The following is a 19316-nucleotide window of genomic DNA, read 5'->3' as shown; positions in this document are numbered from 1 at the left end:
TGGTGCACGTTTGATCAAAGTAGTCGATCGCGTTCAGAAATTACGTCAAATGGAACCCGAAAGAAGAAAAAATATTGTGCACAAACACCTGAAAAATCCAGAGTGGTCCGGTTCCAAGCTGCCTAAAGTGCTAAAGATGCCGAAAACAACAGTTTGTCGAGTGCTCGAAACCTACAAGGAAACCCTGAGTGTGGAAAGGAATCAGCGGACCTACGAAAAAACTGGAACCAGGGATCGTCAGCTGCGCAGCAAGGTGTTGAGGTACTGTTGCTACGCTATTTGGCAACGCTGGTCATCTAATCGATCGGTGGACTTTGACAGCGGCGGTCAATGACAGGAGTGATGAAAGACAGGTTAAAGGAGAAAAAGGAAAAAGCGTGTGTGAACGGCGAACTGAAAGTGGATTCACTGGTGGACTGGTGTCTTTTATACAAATACGTTAATTTTATTGAAAAATACCTCTTAAATTTGTTAACATTATTAAGTGAATTCCTAATACTAGTTATTATTTACATACAGAACTACCTAATCTCAAAACGTAAGCTATAAACTGATTATTCTTTTTCTATGAACTTATCCTAAAATTGATCCAAACTGGCAATTATTGAATCATGGTGATTGTACAGATTCTCGTAGCGTTCGAACTTTATTAGATGCTAAATCTTTAATACCCCGTTCACATTACAGCGTATATCTCTTGATATACGCTCTCTTGCAATGAGCACTCATACATCTAGTTTTCACTGGAAATCCTATGTATGAGTGTTCATTGCAAGACAGCCTATATTACGTAATATAGGCTGTAATGTGAACGCGGCATTAAACTATACCCTACTAGTGGAAATCAAATTGGATCTAATCTAAAACTACGAAGCCTACACTAAATTGTAAGTTGATCTACCTTAATTAGTTAAAACGTGCACACACTGAACAAGAAATAAATATTCCAGCTTGAGCTGATCTGGAACCGATAGTTTGTGACTATGGCATTACCAAACACTCCCAGCTAACTAGCTCAGTAGCATGAGACCCCTGAACTGTGTCGCAGGGCCGGCATGTTACTGGGTATTTGGAGGGGCAACGCGGACAAAGTATGAAAACAAAGGAAGATTCACATTTTCTAAAACATTTACTGCCCTTTTCTGTGGCGTGTGGGTGTGGGTTTTCACATATATGTGGCGTGTATCCGAGGGTTTAAAATTTAGTACTTACTGATGCAGCGGGATCTACTACATTGAGAGAATGGCGAATCTGGTGGCGTTCATCAGCCACATACGGCTCAGCAGGCGTTGCTGGCTCGTTTGGCTGGCAGGCGTCTTCCGTCGTTGACTACATCGGCTGACCGTGGCATGGCCACCTTGGTCGAGCCGAAACGGGACCCTCCTTGACAATTAAGGCCACCGGCCTGAGGGAATCGTCCCTGATGGACGATCGAGGATCATTTGCGATTAGCGAGCCGTGTGAGACCGTTTTATTGTACGGTACGAGGTGAACAAGCTGTACAAAAGCACAACAGGTCCTGAACGGAGGCAGTCCTTCCATCCCGAGCCCCTAAAAGGGGGTGGGTATAAACCATTTCACTGCACTTCACTATGTTCTTGTTCACTTCTGCCTAATCTTCCATATCTCAGATGGCTCTCTTCAATCAATTTTGCTAATCCTATTTTCTGCATATGTGCATCCATTTTTAGCTTAAAGCTACGATTTTCCTCCCTTCAGTATCCTTTGAGTGTTTTGGCAGCGGCACAAGCCCTCTCACTCTTGTGTGTGTCTACTGTTTTATATTTAACAAAACGTGAATTTTCCCAACCAACAATAACTCTTACAGACGAAAATCCACGGATTGTTACCAACTGGTTACAAGTTTCCAGTGTTAAAAGAAAGTGTAGTGCAATTTGTTCGGGGAACAGGTGTGTTAAAGCCAACCCCGGTCTTTCGATCCGAGATGTGACCAGAGGGTACAACGTCAACTTTCAAACGGTGTGAAACATCCTTACCGGGGAAGGATACAAGCCGTGCACAGCCAGTGAACATCCGAACCGGAACATGAAGCAGAATTCCGTGGCCAAAACGCATGCAAGGCTCTTGTACGACCGTGTTTTGAAGAAACACAAGAGCTGCGCTTTAATCGATGACGAAACATACGTCAAACTCGATTTTAAGCCGCTTCCCGGTCAAAAGTTTTACATCGCGACTGGACGTGGGGATGTGCCGGGAAGATTCAAGTTCGTGTTTGCCGACAAGTTCGCGAAGAAGGCCATGATTTGGCAAACAATTTGCAGTTGTGGCCTAAAAACGGAACCATTCATCACATCCTCGACGATGACATCCCAAGTTTACATCGAAGAATGCCTGAAAAAGCGTGTATTGACGTTCATTCGCAAGCATGGAGGCAAAGTCATCTTTTGGCTCGATTTGGCCAGCTGCCACTACTCCAAGGTGGTTCTGGAGTGGTATGCTGCCAACAAGATCGATTTTGTCTCCAAGCTAATGAATCCTCCGAATTGCCCGGAATTTCAACCAATTCAAAAATACTGGGCAATTTCAAAGCAGCAAAACGGCGGGGCAGTCAAGAACACCCAGCAAATGCGGGCAAAATGGAAGAAATGCGCTGATTCCGTGTCCGTTTCCACTGTGCGGTGCTGATAGGCTCCATCAAGAGGAAGGAACCGATTACTTTTCAAAACCAGTTTAAAGCGATACTACAAATCCAAAATCAACGAGTTCTTGATATAAATTCGTGACAACTATCGATTTATAATTATAAAATTTGCAGTCTTTACGCTAGGCTTAAGATATTAAATTGTATATATTAATCAATTGAATTGTTTATGAGTTAAGGATCCCTTCAAAGGAACTTTGTTCCACTGGGTACATCCTAACTATATTAATGATTGTTGTTTTGCATCACACACCTTTAAAATTAGTAACGTTATATTAATATGTCAATATGCTTTCTCTTGTAACGTTAAAAAAATACTATCGAGGAGTCCACTACCAGGGGGCTCTCAGTGCGAGCTCTTTGGTGTGGGGGTGTGTTGCCGGGCCTAAAAAAAAGGTTCGAGATTTTGTTCGAACTGGAGAAATGTAACCATCTAATGATGTTACTTTGAAGTTTTTATAAAAGTACTGTAAAGCAACCATTAATGGACTTTTTAAACTGATTGAATCACGAATTATAGGTCTTTTTGTGCGTACTAATTTACTTTTAGTCAGCCTTTAGTATTAAATAACTGGTCTTATCTCAGAAGATTCAACTGCGTGGGACATAAACAAATATGAAAAGACGAGGGCTACCCCGGTGTAGTAGCATCCATACCTCTCACGCCAAAGTCATGAAATCAAATCTCACCCCCGGACAAGTCACGAATAACCCAAGAGCGTTAAAGTGACTATAACAAAAAAAATATGACAAACTAGCTTGATTGTAGGTTCCGAATATTACATTAAGGTTATAGCGAATTCGTTTATTATTCAGTTCCATCCTGGATCGGGTATTAAGATTGGGTCTGCTTGTTTTCTAACAAACGCCAGTTTGCTCGTTTGTTTTTAAAACCTAGCTCAGGTTGAGGTTCGCACTGACAAAAAGTTCGGTTTCGCACTGGGTTGGAACTGGTTCCAACCCCGATAATAAACGAATTCGCTATTAGTTTAGCAAACTATTGCCGTTTTCGTTTTTGTTCAGTTCCAACCCAGTTTTGCACTAGTTGCAACCTAACTGCCGTCAAAACGTTTTTTTTTATTCGCACGGGTTGAACCTAGTTCCACACTAGTTTCAACTCCAAAGTTGATAGGTTCGCACTGTAATTTTTCACGGTTTACTGGTTGGGTTCACCAATACAACTGCATCTGAGCTGTCAAGCTGAGCGTTGTTGGATTGTGAAAAAATCTTCAAAATAAACATGCAAAACGTTACTTTCGCTGCTTCTGCAGTTCAATTACTGGAATCGGAAGCCGATTCTGATTCCGAATTCGATGAACAAATTTTAATGACCATTCTCAGAAAACCGAAGAACGAAAAATGTAGGGTTAATAATTTCGTCAAGTTTTAAGTTACTTACCTTACCAATCAGGCTAAGGCCTTGTTGTCCTCTGCTGTCCGAAGAAGTCGTCTCCACTCTATTCGATCCATGGCCACAGTTCGCCAGCCTCGTAGTCTGCGAAGGGTCCGCAGGTCACCTTCTACTTGGTCGATCCACCTTGCCCGCTGCGCGCCGCTTCTTCTTGTTCCTGTTGGGTCGCTTTCTAGAACCATTTTCAATGGGTCGTCGTGCGGCATTCTTACGACGTGCCCAGCCCACCGTAGTCGCCCAATTTTTGCAATGTGGACGATGGATGGTTCTCCCAGCAGCTGGTGCAATTCGTGGTTCATTCGCCTCCTCCACGTTCCGTCTTCCATCTGCAATCCACCGTAGATGGTACGCAACACCTTCCGTTCGAAAACACCAAGGGTTGGTCCTCCACGAGCATAGTCCAGGTCTCGTGGCCGTAAAGGACCACCGGTCTAATCAGCGTCTTGTAGACAGTCAACTTCGTGCGGCGGCGAATTTTATTCGACCGGAGCGTCCTCCGGAGTCCAAAGTAGGCACGATTCCCTGCCATAATGCGTCTTTGAATTTCTCTGCTGGTATCATTTTCGGCGGTCACCAGTGAGCCCAAATACACGAACTCATTGACCACCTCGATTTCGTCACCGTCAATCTGAACTCGGGGTGGGAGGCTAACATTGTCTTCCCTAGAACCTCTTGCTTTCATGTATTTTGTCTTTGATGCGTTGATGGCAAGTCCAATCCGTCTAGCTTCAGCCTTCAGTCTGATGTACGTTTCCGCCATCATCTCAAAGTTCCGTGCCATAATGTCAATGTCATCGGCGAAACCAAGGAGCTGGATGGACTTCTTGAATATCGTGCCACTCGTGTCTATCCTAGCTCTTCTGATCACACCTTCTAACGCGATGTTGAACAGCAGACACGAAAGTCCATCACCCTGCCGTAACCCCCTTCGAGATTCAAAGGGACTCGAGAGTGTCCCCGATACTCGAACAACGCACATCACTCGATCCATCGTCGCCAGTTTATCCGGAAATCCGTACTCGTGCATAATCTGCCATAGCTGATCTCGATCGATTGTGTCGTATGCGGATTTGAAATCGATGAACAAATGATGTGTGGGCGTTGTATTCGCGGCATTTCTGCAGAACCTGCCGAATCGCGAAAATTTGGTCCGTGGTAGCGCGGGCACCCATGAATCCCGCCTGGTATTGCCCCACGAACTCTCTTGCATATGGTGACAGACGGCGGCATAGAATTTGGGAGAGTACCTTGTAGGCGGCGCTCAGCAGTGTGATCGCGCGGTAGTTGCAGCAATCCAACTTGTCGCCCTTTTTGTAGATTGGGCATACGACACCTTCCATCCACTCCTCCGGTAATATCTCCTCCTCCTCCCAAATCTTGGCAATTACCCAGTGCAGCGCTCTAGCCAGTGCTTCACCACCGTATTTCAATAGCTCACTTGGTAGTTGATCTACACCAGTTGCTTTGTTGTTCTTCAGCCGACCGATCTCCTCCTCAACTTCTTGAAGATCAGGGGCCGGTAGCCTGTCGTCTTCTGCGCGTGCTCCAAGGTCTGTTGCCGTGCCACCTTCGTTTTCTGCTGCTTCACCGTTGAGGTGCTCGTCATAGTACTGCTTCCACCTCTCAATCACCTCACACTCGTTCGTGAGAAGGTTACCGTCCAAGTCCTTGCACATATCGGCTTGCGGCACGTAGCCTTTACGCGAACTATTTAGCTTCTCGTAGAACTTCCGTGTGTCGTTTACGCGGTACAGATTTTCCATCGCCTCGCGATCTCGGTCTTCCTGCTGACGCTTCTTCCTTCGGAAAACCGAGTTTTGTCTGTTCCGCGCTTGTCTCTATCGCTCCACATTCAAACTCGAGCGGTGTTGCAGCATTCTCGCCCGTGCTGCATTCTTCTCCTCTACTAACAGTTTGCATTCACCGTCAAACCAGTCATTTCTTCGGTCCGGGATTGCAGTACCTAGTGCCGCTGCAGCAGTACTACCTATGGCTGAACGGATGTCCTTCCAGCCATCTTCAAGAGAAGCTGCGCCAAGCTGCTCTTCCGTGGGTAGTGCAACTTCCAGCTGCTGCGCGTAGTCCTGGGCAACTCCAGTGTCCCGTAGTTGCTCAATGTTGGGTCGTGGCGTTCGACTTCGACGTGTGTTATGCACCGTCGAGAGTTTTGAGCGCATGCATACTGCAACTAGGTAGTGGTCCGAATCTATGTTCGCACTGCGGTACGTGCGGACGTTGATAATGTCGAAGAAGAATTTCCCGTCGATTAGAACGTGATCGATTTGGTTTTCTGTGTGTTGGTCAGGTGATCTCCAGGTGGCTTTGTGGATATCCTTGCTGGGGTACTTCGAACTACCATACCCCGGGAGGCTGCAAAGTTCACGCATCGTTGGCCGTTGTCGTTCGATACGGCATGCAGGCTGTTTGGCCCGATTGCCGGTCTATACATTGCCTCCCGTCCTACCTGAGCGTTCATGTCGCCGATGACGATTTTGACGTCCCGTTGCGAACAGCCGTCGTACACCTGCTCCAGCTGCGCATAGAACGCTTCTTTCTCGTCGTCGGGTCTCCCTTCGTGTGGGCAGTGCTCGTTGATGATGCTGTAGTTGAAGAAACGGCCCTTAATCCTCAACTTGCACATCCTCGCGTTGATCGGCTGCTAACCAATCACGCGTTGGCGCATCTTACCCAGCACTACAAAGCCGGTTCCCAGCTCGTTGGTGGTGCCACAGCTCTGGTAGAAAGTAGCCGCTCGATGCCCGCTTTTCCATACCTTTTGTCCCGTCCAGCAAAGTTCCTGCAGTGCTACGACTTCGAAGTTGCGTGGTTGAAGTTCGTCATAGATTAACCTATCGCAACCCGGGAAGCCGAGCGATTTGCAGTTCCATGTTCCGAGTTTCCAATCGTAGTCCTTATTTCGTCGCGTAGGTCTGTGCCGATTGTTCCGATCCGTATTTCTTTCTTCGGTATTTGCAACTTTGTTTTTTTTTCAGGGCGGCTTGTTGGGCCTGCCCCAACCCCCTGTCTCGCCGAGGGACCATCGTGCACAGCTCAGTTTAGAGTCCCACGCTGTCACTAGGACGGTGATCAGCCGCTCCTAACATGGAGAACAGACGCCGTTTTGAGCCGCACCTCCATGGTGAGCAGACGCTCAGGTTTGGTGAAGCATTTCCTCTATCACCGTACTATGGTTACCGCGCCAGTGTTCGCGTCGCACCTCTTCACTTTGCTATTGTCGGACTGGCAACATTGCCACCCAGCTGTGTCCATGTTTCAGCTGGTAGTCTTTTGTTATCATATGACTCGAGGAGGCGTGAAGTAGGAACTTGTGAGGACCAGGGCTAGGTATTCCGCTCCTTCCAGGTTGTCAACTCACCATTTTGTAGCCCAAGTTTTAAGTTATCTCATTCAAATTATTGATTAAGATGACGGGAATCATGCTCAATAACATTATGAAGAAAACCAGAATTTATAATTAACCAGGGTGAAAAAGCGATAAATTGGTTTTACGAATTGTTTAAGAATCTAAAGCTTGCAAGAAATTATCAGACAGCGACAGCTTTTTAAAATCCGGAGTCTGATATAATTTGAAATTTTTCCTTCTTCGGTAAATATTGAGCATTTCGTTTATTATTTTAATTATTCTGTTTTAAAAAAAACATGAAAACCAACAAACGGCGTCGGAAATTACAGACGAAATTATTGCAATCAACAAAGTGTTTGATAGCTAGCTGCACACGATGTCACGCACACCAACATACCAAATACTCTTCAAACTGAAACCGTTTTTTTTATTCCAGAGTCAGGTTAACACTTCTTCTTCTTCTTCTCCTTTTGGTGGCGGGACCATAGTTGGTCCATACTGCCAAGTGTGGTAGGTTAACACTAACCCAGGTTCAAAAACGAAAACGACGTATGTATCGGTAAGCAAATTGAAATTGTGAAAATCTGGCTTAAATGTTATAACTTTTGAAATATTTACGGACTTTCCGCAACTTAATTTTTGTTTGTTTTGTCCCCTCTTATCAATGCTTCGTATCGTCGCCCACCGGTCAAACCCCAGATGAAGTTGAATCTACCGTTCATATACTGGCGACAACGTTCTGATGAGACAATGAAACTCCACTTCCATGCTCTTCCCCTGATCCTATCCTCCAAATTTCGAGTAAGCCGCGTGTATTCGGCTCAACTAGACCTAGAATTAAAGGGTTTATTAGATAAAAACGGCACACACACATATATTTACTTACCAAAGTTAAACCGATTATCGGATATTCTTAAAAATTCCAGTGAATGTAAAACTACTAATGAGTTATGATTTACAAGATTTGTTTTATTCAATTTCGAACGCCTCTGGATATTGATTGTAAGTGTACAAAAATTTTTCACGGACAATTTCTTGTTTCGACGACATGACTAGAACTACTTTACGAATAATAATGAAACTTGACAGATGTAAATAATACACTATGAATAAGATTAACTCAAAGTTTCAGGTTTTTTACTCATACTGTTCAAAAGTTACAGAAGATTTTCGGTGTGCCATTTTTATCGAATACACCCTTTAAAAAAATTTGGTTACGAAACGATGAACTATCGGCTCCGTAAAGCTAACGCGATTGAGCCTTTCAAATAAACCAACTAGATGATAAACAAGTTTTATCACAACCGCATCCACACTGAAACATGTTCGACCAATAACATTTCAGCAGAACATTTCCTTTCTGCTGGTGATGCTGTAACTGGCTCAAGTGTGCATTTACGAGCACTTCTAAATAACCATTTTGTGTCCCGAGCAGTAGGATGAAGCGTGGTAAATGGGAAATGACTGGATCCTTGATCCACCGTGGGTGAAACGGTGAGAGGAATGTCTACTATCCATAACATCCTTACCACCATGTTTGCGTAAATCGTCAAAGCGTTGACTGAGCTAAGAGAGAGAACCGCCGTGCATCCATAACAAGTGCGAGAGACAGGATCGGAATATTCGTACGTACGTAACCGACAGCATCCCTGTTTTTTTTTCCTTATTTCCCATCATGATAGTAGTCCACAGGAGAGGGAGAGGCTACCGAAAATCATCTCGCTCAAAGCAGCGAAAGGCTAGCAGCAGCAGCAGTCAGAGGGCAGCAGTATTTCAGCATCGCGTGTGTGTGAAAAGTGAAAAGTGATTCTCCGTCGTCGTTTCCGAAAACGGAGGCGAACAATTTTCTTCTTGAATCCGAGAAGAGGATATTGGCCATCTCGTGAAAAGCACGGGTTACCTCGGACGGTCACCGGTGGCTCTTAGGACGGTCGTGTGAACGGAATCTGCGGATCTCGTGCTGCGGAGAACATTTTTTTGCGTTTCAAATCTGCCTGCCGCTGCCCATTTTGTGTGTGCGAAGAGAAGAAAAACTCGGTCGGGGCGTCGACTTACGGCGGAGACTAACAACTTGGTGACCGCAAATCCCTGCCTGTGGAGAACATCCGACTCGAGAACAGTTTGGCGATATCGCCAGTAGTAAATGCGGATTATGAAGTGAATCTTACGACTGGATAGTTGGGAGTGAAAATTTCGGAAGAAAATGGAAGCGATGCTGGAAAAAGGATAACCAGCCACTGGCTTCGGTGGAGATTGCACCTAAGTGGGGGAGGAATTGCTGAAGTGATTTTTGTTGAAGCAATAAAATCGTAGGAAAATATAGAAAATGGTGTTACGCACTAATGCATTTGTCCCCGAAGAGATGATGGATGACGATAAGTCCTCCCGTTTGGTGACGAGTGATGGCGGCGAGAAAAAGAAGAAGTATGGTATCAATATTTAAGATGAGACCACCTCAGTGAGGTCTTGTAAGGGAAAAAAAGTGAATAGTGTTATGCTTATGCATGAATAGGAAGAAAAATGGTTCGAAAAAAGTCTTCCCTGTGCATACATTTAGAAAAATCTCTTCAAAATGACCAAGTGTACAGGTATTTTGGATACTGCGATACCTCTGGGGGCAAGTGAATTTTCCAGCTGAATTTTTAAATATACTCTACAACACATTTGGAGTAACGGGAGTAGCAGCAGCCGAAGAAAAAAAGCAGACCCCGAAAAAGGAAGAGGCGGTGGGTTGGGGCGTGCAAGGATTTTCTTGTAAGCCTCTCCGATTTTCGAATCCACCGACAGCACTCGGTGGAGGGAGGCTGTCTCTCTGGATCTTCCGAAACAGGGTCTCCACGTTCTCCTCGCGTTTCCTTCTCTCGTGAACTCGCGTGGCTCCTGTCACTCAAACACAAATGCAAACCGCAGACTTACACACTCGCACTTTCGTTGGAGCATAGTGAAAAGTGAGAAAGTTACTAGGATATCAGTTGAAAAAAAAAACAAGTTTTCATTTCGTATAAAAATGACAAAAACTACGACTTACCGATTAGCCAACCAAGCGTTCGATCCCAGAAGACATCGAATAGCAATGGAACTGGTGCTTCTGGTGCTACTCTGCCTATTAGATCGCTGTGCAGTCGGGCAGCGTCCACTGGGCAATGCCACTTTTGGGGCAGCGCACAATTCGACGGGCGTGATCAATGTTCTGCAGCTATCGAGCACGTCTACGACAAGTGAACCGGACCGCTATCAACATTCGGTCCATCGTACCAGTTCTAGCAATCACATAGCCATCGACGAGGATGACAATGCTACTCAACACTCAAGCTTCAACGATATCAAACTGGAAAGTGGCAGCAACATGGTTCCAAATGCGCGAAACACTAAAGCACAAGTTCCGACGCCGGCCACTGCGCGTGGTTCCGTCGGTAGCGGTTTGTTCAGTCCCCGACGAGGTTCGGGTATTTCTGATCTGCGAAATTTCAACAAAGTGCTGAAGGCAGAGGAAACGGCCGCTGCAGCAAGGGTTAACAATAACAGTTACTCGAAGCAACAGCCACAGAGCCAGAATTATGGCAATTCGGTGCAAGCTCCAGGATGGGGAAATCGCAACCGCTACAACACAAATCAAAAGGATGATCCACTGCGGACGATATTGCACAAAATCAATGTGGTAAGTGATTTGCTTTATTTGTTTTCCAATAATAGATTACTTTGAAGATTGTGTGATAATTTAAGATTATTTTTTAAATATTTTATTTCTCATCAAATGTTTGAATTTTTTACCAAAATTTGCCTCAACAATACTGGAAATTCCAACAAAACTGTCACCTTAACTTTATTTTTCAACTTTTTTTTTCTGTTTGGTAAGGCTCCAATGTTTGAAAAGAAAAACTTTACAGTGTCAGTAACATTGCATATTTGAAAATCTCGAGTTCTTGTTAATTTTTCGAGAGAGGCGATTTACTAGTGCCAGCTACTTTCGTACTATATCCGCTTTGGCAGCCCCAAGTATGCACCTTTAGAATTGATAAATCGACCTTTGAAAAATTTAATATTCCTTTAAAAAAACATCTAAATGATCCTTTAAAACATTTCGGTGAAAATCCCTAAAAAAATTGTCACTATTATCCACATTTTATGTAAAATTTAGCAATACAATTGTAAAAACAAACCGCTCAATTTCTAAAAAATGATCTTTTAAATTGTACGAATTATCCATAAACATTTTGCAAATGGCTCATAAGACCACATACAAACAGACGTAAGTCTTCATTATGGATCATCGTTTGCGTTTTAACGATTGGTTTGAATGTTATCGTTTTCACGAACTACTCACCACAGCGCTGGCATCGGATCACTTTGACGTTTCTATATATTTGGTGTTTCTTGCATGCAACATTGTTTGCGAATCAGCGAGCAAGCTTGTTTTTCGCGAGAAGCCCGAGATATGTCGCTACTGCAGTGCTATGTTTGGCGGCACTATGTTTTGAAGATAATTTTATTCAAAGAGTTTCGGCTGTTTATCTATGATAAAACGTTCAACACCCAAGTAACCAAAAGTTCCGCATTCGACGTTCAAATTTTTCTAACTTTGTAGATATCCCTTGGAAAGGACTAAAAAAAATCGATTGATCGGGCCTCCGGACAATTCGGAGGATTCATCTCTTTTGCACATGTTTTACTTTTTACCATGCTACAGTATCTATCGAGTAGTGCATTGGCACCAAATCGGACCAAAATAGTACTGGGCCATCATGTTGACAGATAGGCCGCAGCCTCCGATTGAAACACTCCCGAACGTAATTTTCGGTGCTCATCATCTCCTTCGTCACAAACGGCTTTGTCAACATGCCACACTCACATATCGCTTGCCAAACCAAGGCCTTCTTACCAAATTTTTCGGTAAAAATTGACTTCATGATAACACACGCCAATTTTTCACACAGCAGGCTTCCGAGCCCTCGGTTTGACGAATGCGGCTTGTTTCTGACTCTGTTTTGGCTTTTTCTGCTTCTTGTCCGTTTTCAGTCCGTTTCTTGCCTTGGCACGTTGGACGTTACTCTTGATGTTCTCAGTTTTTTGGCCAAATCTCGAACATAGGCACTTTTCTTATTGACGAAAGCTTGTTGATTTTTTGGTCCACTTTTAAGTCCACCGGTCCTGGTTTACGGCCAGATTTTGATATGTCCTCGAAGCTAGCTTCTTCATCGAACTTCCCAATGGCGGTTTGGACTGCTCCGATACTTACTTCCTCCATTTTCGCTCCCTTCCTTACTGATAGGTTGGGACTATTTGTCATTTGCACATTTGTCCACACGGCGAATGAGAACGACTCAAATTTGAGTTTAGTTCACTCATAATCGTCAAAAGTGCAAGAACTCAGCGATGAGTAAATTTGCATCATGTTTTCGTAGGTTTTTCCAGGGAAAAAATCCCGAATTTGAGAAAAGTAAAGATTGGATTCACTCAGTCTATTGGTACTACTCCGAGACTGAATAAAATTTTCGTCAATTTCCTCATTTTCCGGCAGATTTTTTAGGTTTTCCACAGGATACCATGAGACAAATTTAACTCATCGCTGCGTTCCTGCACTTTTGGCGATTATGAGTGACCTAAACTCAAATTTGGGTCGTTCTCATTCGCCGTGCACGATCTGTTTGCGCTTTTCCAGGGAAATGCCTAGCATTTTTATGATTTTGTAAAAAAAATGCACTTTGCGCACACAAACTTGTTGAGCAGTAAACAACAACACACATCGATGAACAGCTGATAAACTTCATCGGAGTAGAAATGACGGCGAGTTGTACTTTCTGGAACACTCTGTATTTCTGGAACACTCAGTATATCCATTGCTTCTCGGTAGGCAAAGCGTACTAGTTATTCGGAATTAACGAAAAAGTATTACACATATTTCCAATACTTGAAAAAAGGTGGCTGCTGATTCTGAGGATCACCTGCTTCCTCTCCTTTGTTCTTTTCGGTCCGTTCCCACTACAGTGCCATACTTCATACACTGAAATAAAGACCATAGTTAGGAATACTATTTTGCAGAAAAAAAAATTATTTTCATTATAACTACAGTTAATGCCGTTAAATCTACCATGATTTCAGTATAGTTGACTATAACTATAAACAAATTTAATACCATTATGTCAAAACTACTATGCTTACTCAAACGGCACACTAGTTTTGATAGAAAAAATAGTAAAATTAAATGAATTTTGTTCCTGCACAAATCTATTGGTTTGTTTATTGATTTATTTGATAAGCCTCAACCGAATTAACTTTACAGAGCCGAGGATTCTTGTTCACTATACAATAGATCTTAAAACTATAGTCAAAAGGTACAACACAATAAACATTTTATCTTCCGCCATTTTAGCCTCCTCCATTAGAACGGGGGCCGTTTCCAGTGGTTTCATTGTATGACAATTTCGCCAACGGGGTTCAGAGCGCTTCCATTGCAGCAATGGACGCAAAACGTGGTCATTCACACATTCATCACGAAACGGTTGCTTTCCAAAGTCGACGACGCATTGACTGAAAGAACTGCTGAAAATCTATTGGTGGGAGTATTAAATTTAAACTATCAATATGGTAATTTTGCCAATGGATTTTGTTTCTGTCGAAAGCAAGCCAAGAATAAATTTTGATTGAGACGTATTATTGATGTTGCATTTTTTCCTTATATCTTGGAATTTAATCCATTTGACCAATTCTTAATTCATTATTTGGCACGATGGGTTTTAATTCAAGTCTGGTTGATTTCCCGGGAGCATCTGGGACATATCCGTGGCGCTCGAAATGGCCAAAGTTGATGTGGTTATCATATTTTGAAGTAATTTGTTTTGTCACATGAAAGGTTTTATTCCTTACCGGGGGAGAGAGGTTCGCCTCCTAGCATCGTGCTATAAGGTACCAGGCGATAACCAGGGTAGTTGATCGATAGCTCAATGACGTCATTTCGTTGGCGTCTGCAATGGGAAATTTGGGAAGTTTTTGAATAGCAACTATCGTGGTAACTCTCCGATTACCTGTCGATCTGCCAAATTTGGAAAGACGTCTGCATTGAATTGTCTCATATAGTAATATTCCGCCCACTATATCACAAGAAATTGCGAGTAGCTGAGTGGAATGGAGATAAGTTAAGCATTGGGTACAGGACCAAGTCTCCCCTGGGTGGTGCCAAAAGATGAGCGCAATAGAATCATCAAGTTGCCATAAGGCACGGAATGAGACTATTGCATGGCAGGGTAGTCAAAGTCTTCCATTCGTTAGTCATTTCAGGTGGATTAGAACAGGTTTAGGTTTAGGGTGGGCGTTGGCCAGATTTGAATTTTTCAGATGTAATCCTGGATAGGACCCTGTCATTGAACGTCGCGTGAAAGTGGAACTTAATGAAGGCCTAAGTACTTTTTCGTAGTTTTTAGTTTTCGGATTTGAAAGATCGTCGGTTACAGTGGCCTGCTTACTGAGCAAAAAACGCGGTCCCAGGTCCTTACATATCAAAGAGATTTATGGTAAAATCGCTTGTGTATCGTGTATTTTGCGAAACTCGTTGTTGTCGTTGTTTCCGGGTTTGAATGGATACACAAATTTGAGCAGCGGTATTATGTGATATGAGGGGCTCGGTGGCCTTAGAGAAACCGTTTTTGTTTACTGAGCAGAACATCATGAGTCTAATCTCAGGCCCATCCACATTCAAGATTCGTCAATCGTTTTATTTGTTAATATGACTACATGGTAATAACAGCAACTCGGTGATTAAAAAGGTGCTCGTCTGCCTAGTGGCAAACACTTTTGCTTACTGAGCAGAAGACCGTGGGTTTAGTTCCAAGCTCCTTCGCGTTATATGATCGTTAGGACATCAATTCAGCTTATCGTTTACCAAAACGAACCCTGCTGCAAACCCAACCCTCTTATCCAACATCCCAGTGATTCCTCGTGGAAGTGCAGAGGTGTTCTCCGCTTCCATCAAAGCGAGTGTCATGTCAACACAATCCTTCCCATTCCTTTCTTGACCTGTGTTCGGGCGCGGCAGGCGCTGGTTTTGCCTAATTTAAGATCACCAGTTTTTACACATTGAGGATGATTGCTAGTCCCAAGCATCGTCTATTGGTTCTCTGTGTAATTACAACTGATCTGGCAGTAACAGAGTAGCAACCGTGGGCGGTCAATCAAGCTCAAGCTCAAGCTCAAGCTGAAAGGTTTTATTCCTTACCGGTCAAATTTAGTATCATGGCTCACATTCCCAGCAACATGTTTCTGCCACATTTCCAGCACCAGCTGACCGATTTTAAAACTGTTCAATAATGTTTTATGAACGAGGCTATGGGATCACGATACTTTTGGTTGTTGCGTGCAAGTCGCATTAGTGAAATACGGCTTTGTTCCTAAACTCCATGTTTTTCGGAACCTATATGTCCACAGGCTAACCAAACATTTCAAAGATGCTTAATGTGTTATGTTATTTCACAATAGTCATTATGCCCAGAATTAACATTAAATTTTCCACAGAACTGAAGTTCTTTGATATTCTCCTTAGAAATATCTTCGAATTTTACTCGTGATTCGCGAGAAACAATCCTCTGAATTGAAATTCGCCTTAGGCGTCAGACAGAGTGAATACAAGAAGCCGAGTGGACAAAAGATCTTATTAATAATAATTATTATTTTTGCTGGTCAGCGTGGCTTCTCGGATTCACTGCGCCTATGGCGAATTTATTTCGCCTTTCAAGACCTTGAATTCTTTGAAACTAATATCAGATCGTGATTCCCTTGGATTAATGATCAAAATTATTTTGGGACTCTTTTCAAGATGATCTTGAAATTTTTCAACTGACAATTTCTCGAGCCAATTTATGCGAAGCCATAAAATGTTGAGAAATGGAGCCTTTTCGATGACTGTTATGTGAAGTTAGTTATTTGCTTTAAGAGGTGGGATGGAGTTTGGCTTGTTTTTTAGCACTTTTGTTAAATACCAAAGGGCTTATGGTGAATTATTAAGATCTTTACAAACTGCCTGTTCCTAAGTTTTTCCACCCGAATGGAAATAATTTTGTTTAGATTTTTAAAGAGGATTTTCCAATATACATTCTGAGTTTTTTTGGAACACAGTTTCCAAGGTAATAGTTACGGTTGGACTCGTCATCCAGGTAGTAAACTTACATGTGATTTTGGTTGCCTGGATGAACTGGTGTTCCGCCTCATCGATGTCCTCAGAGAGCGTTTGCAGCATCTGCACTTTCATGCTGAGTCTCTTCAAGATTAAGATTGAACTCGAAAAAATGCAACACTTTCTTTTGTGTACAACTTTTTATTGCATGGGTAAAAATTGACGAAATTTTGAGTAAAACTAGTTTAGCGTGTAATGTTTACATGTGAACAATCGTCAAGTGGTTATCGAGATGGCTTCCCAAGTAACATTTTAAGTTTTATGAAATACTACAAAGCTACTATCAAACATCATTCATAATACCCTGGTCAAGACTGCTTTGCCATTGATGCATCCACCAAAACCTCATTCATGCTATAATCTGTTTAGTTGGCCCACTCGGGAAAAGGTTCTGAAGGGTATATTTTCGAAGCTCTTCAAGATTGATTCACTGCAAAATGGTTGTACGATAAACGCATTAAGATCCATTTCAAACCCGTATTTAAGCTACAATAAAAGCTATTTGGCAACAATTAAAACCATTATTCGAGCCATTTACCCTAGCTGCTTGCTGATTTCACTAGAAAAACAACAATCAGGATAAAAAAGGATTCATAAATACCATCCGATCTTATCAAAATAATTGAAATAATAACTGACCGTATAAAAATCCAGTCGAATTTCAAAAATTATAAAATAGTTCTCATGAAGTGGCCTAGTTTTAGGTGCCATGTTAAATTTGATGTGAAATGTACGTCAAAACATCGAAAAACTTGAGTCCGCGCACGGAAAACATCGATTTTACTAATTATTTAACATTGAGAAAAAAAATATATTCTTCAGGTCGATCATTAAGCTTAGCAGAAATTTTTATTTTTCATGATTTTTGCATTCTAAATATTTCTTATTGCTAAATTAACTACAATAAAGTTATATCCAAGGAAATATAGATTGAGAATCGAAGATATTAACAATTAAACAAAATAATTGTAATATGGCGGAGGCATAAAAGTTGATTTTCATGGGCCTTTTGTGACAAAGTTATTTTACTTTCAAGAAATCCCTAACAAATTCATAAGGTTTTGAATTTGCTTTTATGAATAAAACTTCTAGACTGTATTGCATTTATCTAAAGCCATTTTGCTTGATCCCAATCCGTTCAGATTTATGGCAGCATTTATGGCGGCAATGTTGCCTACAAAATGTTAAACGTCAAAGTTTGTTTATCTTTCTATAGTTGCGCTGTGCGATTCAGCGTTCTTCCAGGCGATTCTCTCCCAATGGCTTTGAAGCAGTTACTCAGAAAGTGCTCATAACATTTCGCATTTCGCACAGCTGTAACCTCGATCATTCCCAAAAATTTCCCCTTCTTCCGGATGGTTCTGGAAGTGCACCATCAAGCGATGCAGGAATGTACGGTTGAATTAATTTTTTCCAAGTGATGACCCTTTCACCGAATAAAATCGCAGCTATGGATCGGACACCAACTAGTGTCCGCTAACTGACAGTTTCAGTGGTTTGCTGTCGGTACTGACGCAAGTTATTCCGGTCCGAGTTCCGATCTTCATCTATTCGCAAGGTCTGGAGAAGGCTGGTCTGTTTTCAGACTGTTTTGACAATGTTTTATGAATTTGAGGACCACGCTCACTTCACTCTTCTCCACCCAGATGCTCAGTCGTTGATGGTACCCGTTCCGCCGGACGTGCTGGTTCTTCTAAAGAACTAAATTTTACTGAAATCGACTTCCCTTCGGTCGTTAGCATCGCTTGAATTTTTCCTCCAACTTCGTTTATCCTTCGAGATATCCTTGTCATAAATTTGGTTTTTATTCACTATGAGGATCCATCCACAGACAAACAGACGTAACTCTTTGAAAAACTTGTTCTTGAAAACATAGATCTCAAAACATATAACCTCAGTAACGACATCTCTCTGGCTTCTCGCGGAAAACAAGCTTGCTCGCTAACTCGTAAACAATATTGCATAAAAGTTCTATAGAATGTATAGAAACGTCCGAAACGTGATCCGATGCCAGCGCTGCGGCGAGTAGTTCGCGGAACTGATAATATTCAAATCAACCGTTAAATGCATGAACGAAGATACACAATGAAGAGTTACGTCTGTTTGTCTGTGATCCATCCTTAAAGTTCCATTTGTAAACAGAGGAGATTTTATGATACACTTTTAAAAGCCTAAAAGGCAACAGTATACGCATTTTACTCTCATTTAAAACCGAATGGTTTTATGATTGCTTTTATAATGATAGAACTGGTTTATAGAGTATTTTATCAAGACATTAATAAAAAATTGCTAATGAAGTTTATGATTGATTTTTAGAACAGTTTTATGGTGGGATTGAGAACTACTTTTAATTTAATTTTAAAACAAGACAGTTTTTGACTTCTTGCCAGACTGTAAAAGGTTTTTAAAACAGCGAAATGATGAACTACTAAGCAGGAACGTTTTACACTGTGAAATGCTGTATTTAAACTAAATGGATTATTCATTTCCATAATAAAACCATCATAAATCAGAGTGGATGCCAAATGATTGCAGAATTGTTACTTGGGTTCTAAGCAAGAAGTGCTTCGACAAACAAAATTGGGAGCGGTCGTGGAAAATCCAGGCCAGTCCCACAGGTGGCTCGCGAAACAGTTTGGAATCGACAATTAGACCATGTCCATGTGTGGTAAAATCGTTCAAGGAGACCCAGAGCTGGCGGCGGAAGAAAAGCAAA

The 19316-nt window shown here is 42.3% G+C and overlaps 1 protein-coding gene across 6 annotated transcripts in view; it reads left to right on the top strand.

The window, feature by feature from the left end:
* The window catches only part of Alk (Anaplastic lymphoma kinase), a 72125-nt gene that overhangs the window by 31167 nt on the left and 21642 nt on the right, over nt 1-19316 (top strand). For 5 of the 6 annotated variants that reach the window (XM_065235688.1, XM_065235692.1, XM_065235687.1 and 2 more), the window contains exon 2: nt 9120-11095. In XM_065235688.1, coding sequence (XP_065091760.1) covers nt 10445-11095 — 651 coding nt within the window. In that variant the 5' untranslated portion in view covers nt 9120-10444. The remainder of the gene's footprint in view (nt 1-9119; nt 11096-19316) is intronic. The other variant, XM_065235689.1, reaches the window with a different exon arrangement.

Source organism: Ochlerotatus camptorhynchus, unplaced genomic scaffold, assembly GCF_037179485.1.
Source record: "Ochlerotatus camptorhynchus isolate MF236.1 unplaced genomic scaffold, CSIRO-AGI_Acam_v1.1 ptg000503l, whole genome shotgun sequence".
NCBI classification, from domain to species: domain Eukaryota; kingdom Metazoa; phylum Arthropoda; class Insecta; order Diptera; family Culicidae; genus Ochlerotatus; species Ochlerotatus camptorhynchus.
The sequence above is the reverse complement of the archived record's forward strand: the minus strand, read 5'-3'. Positions and strand labels throughout refer to the sequence as shown.